General features: G+C 44.7%; 1 protein-coding gene across 2 annotated transcripts in view; it reads right to left on the reverse strand.

The window, feature by feature from the left end:
• Nucleotides 1-27: 27 nt before the first annotated feature.
• The window catches only part of LOC126569713 (F-box only protein 11), a 14520-nt gene continuing 9547 nt past the window's right edge, over nt 28-5000 (reverse strand). For both annotated transcript variants that reach the window (XM_050226986.1, XM_050226987.1), the window contains exons 6-7: nt 3610-4684; nt 28-3522 (exon numbers count right to left, since the gene is read on the reverse strand). In XM_050226986.1, the coding sequence (XP_050082943.1) occupies nt 3393-3522; nt 3610-4684 (1205 nt within the window). In that variant the 3' untranslated portion in view covers nt 28-3392. The remainder of the gene's footprint in view (nt 3523-3609; nt 4685-5000) is intronic.

The raw sequence follows: 5000 nt of genomic DNA on the forward strand, positions 1-5000 counted from the left end.
AAAATAAAAACACAGTACACAACGGGCTTTGTTTGTTGATTTTTTTTGTAGACATGTATAAAAAAAGAACTGTTAAGCGAACTATCTTGTGTTTTTTTCTGGACGACCGACGTACTGACAATACACACTTTAGCCTTAAATTCGTCCGTTATGACGAGCTGTCCTCCTCTAGCTTGACTGCTGCATCGCTGCATTCGCGGCCAGGCTGGAGCGAGGACTTGTGATTACTTTACAATATTACAGGAGGTTAGAGAGACGGGAGTGCGTTACACATTCAGGAAGAATGCTCAATACGTGTATAATCTATACGTAAATTTGTATATGTATATATATAGATATATTTATGTATGTATATATATTTATATATTCGTAATCATGATTGAAACGGTTTCGAATCTATAAATAATTAGCTTGTACACCTCTCAGCATCGTGTAGCGTAGATACTAAAACAGAAGAAATTTTGCGAGAAAGAAACATTTGCATGACAATAATTTACAGAGCTCCTTCTCTAGCCGAACACCGTTAAGGGTAAGCATCAGCTACCGTTTACTTGATTATGGTCCTCCCCGAGATAGTAAAGGAAAAAAAAGTAACAAAAAAAAACTAAACCATAAAAGTGTATTGGATCTCTACCGCTGGCTACCTGCGACTCGTAAATGTGTTCATTATGTTTTTTTGTTTTGCAGTTAAGACCACACAGTACACATTGTTGGATTAAAAACATTATAACACAGTAAAAACACCTAAATACCATTCGAGTTCGTGCTCTCCATCTGTCCATCTCTACAGGCGGCTATAGCTATTCTACTTTTTTTCTTCTTTTATGCATTCTTCATAGATCACCGGTTGTGAGGTTGCGAAAGTTTTCGGGATTGGTTTTGTCCCGCTCAAATTGTTGTTCTGGAGCAGCTCGGCCAAAGCTGCCGCAAAATAGAAGACCAGGAAGAGAGGATTACCCTACAACACACATGGTGCAACAAGCGTGTTAGCTAAAATAAAACGTAATAAAGTACTAAAATAGAAATACATCACGAATTCATTCGCAAGATTCTGTTGTAACACAGATAAATGCACTGGGACGCTGTTTTAGGTGTCGGGTGTTTTTTCTTGTCGCGCACGCTCTACTTCCTAACCAGGCTCTAGCCGTTTTCTGTTTAAACGGTTCCCACGGTACATCATTCTTCCGTGATCTCTTGCTTGCCCTTTTGTACTACAGGAAATTAGGTTTACACCACATACGTATGATATGCCAAGCCAAGATGCGCCCTCCTTTGGGGTTATGATTCGTTCACTGAATGCGAGTAAGCACCGAATGCTTGGGTACTCTCTGTGTTTGTGCCACAATCAAGCTCGCTAAACGACGGAAAGATTGTTCTTAAAGGATTGTAAAAGATTTCTGATCTGATTGACCATTGTCCAGCTAGTTTGAGTTGCGTCGCAACCAGTTAGCAGCACTGTACGTGCACCTTTGCATTTGTTTAGACGCTGCCGTTTGTTTGTCCTGATTTACTGCCAAATGAGACCCTGCTGCTGATTGCCCTGTTGGTTTCCAATTGATTCCAGTCTTTAAAAATCGAACGTATCATGCCAGCGAAATCAACCTTTAGATCGCGATCATCTTATTGTGCATTACTATTCACTTGATTTTTTGCAAATTCCTTCGCAGATAGGTAACCGAGTGGTGAGGACTAGTACGACTACTGCCAGACTAGTTCGGTACCGAGAGCTGATTGTATTTAGCTAACCAAATGGTTAAGTGTGAAAGGAAGTAAATCATGCGATGATTTAGTCCGATAAAAAGGAAGAAAAATTGCAATGCATTAATCAATATCGGTGCTGGGCATGATCAAGCCACAAACAAAATGAAATGGCAATAAAATTTAAATATTATTAGCGGCCTTTGGAATAATGTACGTATTGGAGGACCATCCGCTTCAAGCTGCACAGTTCTGGCGACAAAAACCATCAGTGAGAATTGGTTGAACCGAGGAGGAGCTGCCTTAGCGTTTCGACTGAGCTTATTTTTTGCGCGAAATCCTATTTAAAAGAAAAATATTCTACACTAGCCTAAACTAAAGAAAGCAATGGAAAGTCATCTGCCTTCTGCTACCCTTTGCTTCTAGTTTCCACCAGTGGAGTAATATCAGTTTTGTTGGGATTAGGAGCTACCATCCTAATGGTCCTAGCTGCATCCGTCGTCTTCGTTAAGCTGCATCCGTACATCAGCAGACGGTGAGGAAGGCATACAACCCGAGTTTACGACATTTCTGTTCCGTTTCTTCTTTTCATTTGTTTTTTTGTTTTACTAAAATACGGAAGGAACCGGCCGGCCGATCCGTGCCATCAATGATTAGAGGCTTACGAAACTAAATAAAGCAATAACACATAATAATACTACGGCATATATCGAACGACCACACCCCCCCGGGGGACTGCCTACGCATCGAACGATAACGTTTAAAGAGGAAGCGAAGAACAAAGCGATGAGAGAAGAGAGCGCGACAGGGCTGGTAACAGGCTAGTAGCGAAAGATAGCAAAGAAGATGTTTTTTTCGAAGAAAAAACCAAGATCCATTTTGACTCAACCAACCAATCCAAATTCACCAAAAATGGTGGTACTTTTTGTGGTTTAAGGGAGTGATGAAAGGGGGGGGGGGGGGGAAACGTGTACTGGTTCTAAACGTTGGCTCTTAAATTACTTAGATGTAGCACACGACAGAAAAAGGAATTTGTTTTACCCACACGCACGCAAGAACGCACACAGTGAAATGGCCACAAGCACAGGACAGTGAGAGCAGAAAGGGCTGCCCCAGAGCGGTAGCAGCAGCTCGGTTAAAGCAGCGCTGCTCTGGATAACACTCTCACTTCCGCCTCAATCTACTCTCTCACTCACTAGCACACACCTCTACCGACCACTATTTGATTGAACGCGTTTGTTAAACTTACGGTAAAATACTTTCACGCCGCTTAGGATTACCATTAATTTTGCTAAATCTACCAGTACTGCCGTCGTATCGCATTCCGTGTTCGTGTGACTTGTGTGAATTTGCGGTTATTCTGCTTCTGCCCCGTCATTCGCCTTTCGTTTCAACTACTTGTTAATGGCACTGCGCGCCATCGACTGGAGTCACACTCTCCCACTCTCTCTTTCTCTCTCCCTCCCACTCTTCCTGCTCTTCTCTTCGTCCATTGTAAATTTTTGCGAGAAGGTGGCCTTCACATCCATTACACTTCGCATGTTAATCGCTAATTATTCCTGATTTTGTCGATAGATGATAGCGCTGTACACCGTCGTTCAAAACAAATGGTTCCGACTGCACTGATGGGCCCTGGCGGAGGGTTCGGACAGTGCAGCGCCGGGGGCTATTAAAACGGACACATTTCACACTCTCTAGTTGACCATCAGAGTGTGCGATTCCATTGGCGCAGCCGAGTCGTACAGGGTGTCGGTATCCTGCGTCGGTTCTCCTTGCAGCTGACACTGATTGGTAAGCGTTCCAGCGCCACAATCACAAAAGAATCTATCGAGAAGAAATTGTAGATAGGCAGAGTTAGTAGTAGTTCCGAACTAGTTCGAACGCTTAATTGCCTGCCGTGTGGCACATTACCTGTCATGCCGGATGAACTCAACGTCGTGACCGGAGTGGCAAGTCTTGATACAGTTTACGCAGATCGCGTTACGATCGGTAGTGTTGCAGGTATGGCAGCGATAGAAATCATGCATCGGGAACGAGGTGTACGACGAGATTTTGTACAGACACTGGCCACCCGATACGGCCTTCTCGACCTCGTCCTGGTTGTTGAAGATCTTGTTCCCACCGACGATCGGTTGCACACCGCTGGCCAGGCAGAGTCCACCGAACTTGTTGTTGAAGATCTGATTATACTCGAGCGTCGCCGTCGCATTGTTCGTGATCTCGACGCCCGCCGCAAGCCCATCGAAGATGCGGTTGCGCTTTAGCACCGGATGGCTCTGGGTCGAAATCAGGACGCCCGCCTGGGTATTACGGAAGATGTCGTTCTCCTCTAGGATTCCCTTGCCGCCGTTGAAGATGCAGATCCCACCGTCTCGCCCATCATAGATCTTGTTGCGGCGCAGCGTCGGATTGGAATCCGTCTTGATCCACACGCCCGCCATAGCATTATCGAAGATCTCGTTTTGCTCCAGCAACCCCAGCCCACCGTTGTACACCAGCACGCCACCATTCTGTCCACCCCAAATCTTATTGCCACGGATCACCGGATTACTGCCCGTCCGGATCTGGACACCCGAGTACAGATGGTTGAAAATGTCGTTGTCTTCCAGCTTGCCGTGGCCATTATCGTAGAAGTACACGCCAACCTGTTTGCCCGAGTGGATACGATTACGCCGCAGCACTGGCGTACTGCCGGTCGTTATCCAAACACCGGCCAGCGTGTTAGCGTACACCTCGTTCTCCTCAATCAGTCCTTGGCCCTTCTCGTGCACGTAGATGCCACCGTGCTGCCCATGGTGGATTTTATTGTGACGCACGATCGGATCGCTCGTTGTGCGAATCTGGATGCCGGCCAGCGCATTACCGTAGATATTATTGTGCTCAATCAGGCCACGGCCCTCGCCAAAGATATAAACTCCACCCTGGTGCCCGTTGTATATTTCGTTCTTCCTTATCGTTGGATTGCTGTTCGACGTTATCCAGACACCTGCAGACATCAGAAACAGTGTGTGAGATAAAAATAAACAAAGTAGAAACGCATGTCTCAAACATGACTGCTATCGACGAATGAGTTCTGTTTTTTCCTCCTCTCTTTGTTTTTGTACAATTCATCATACGAAAAAATAGTGTTGTGGAATTCATCATACTGCTCTTGAAAAGCCATTTTTCATTACTATTACGCAGTTTAACAACATAATATTTGGCTAAATTGATTGATTTGGGTACATACCAGGTGTAAAACCTTCAATCTGCTGTTTTTGGGTTTTTTTAAATAGAAATCCAAAAAATAATTTAATCGAAGT

The sequence above is a fragment of the Anopheles aquasalis genome, chromosome 2 (assembly GCF_943734665.1).
Source record: "Anopheles aquasalis chromosome 2, idAnoAquaMG_Q_19, whole genome shotgun sequence".
Lineage (NCBI taxonomy): Eukaryota > Metazoa > Arthropoda > Insecta > Diptera > Culicidae > Anopheles > Anopheles aquasalis.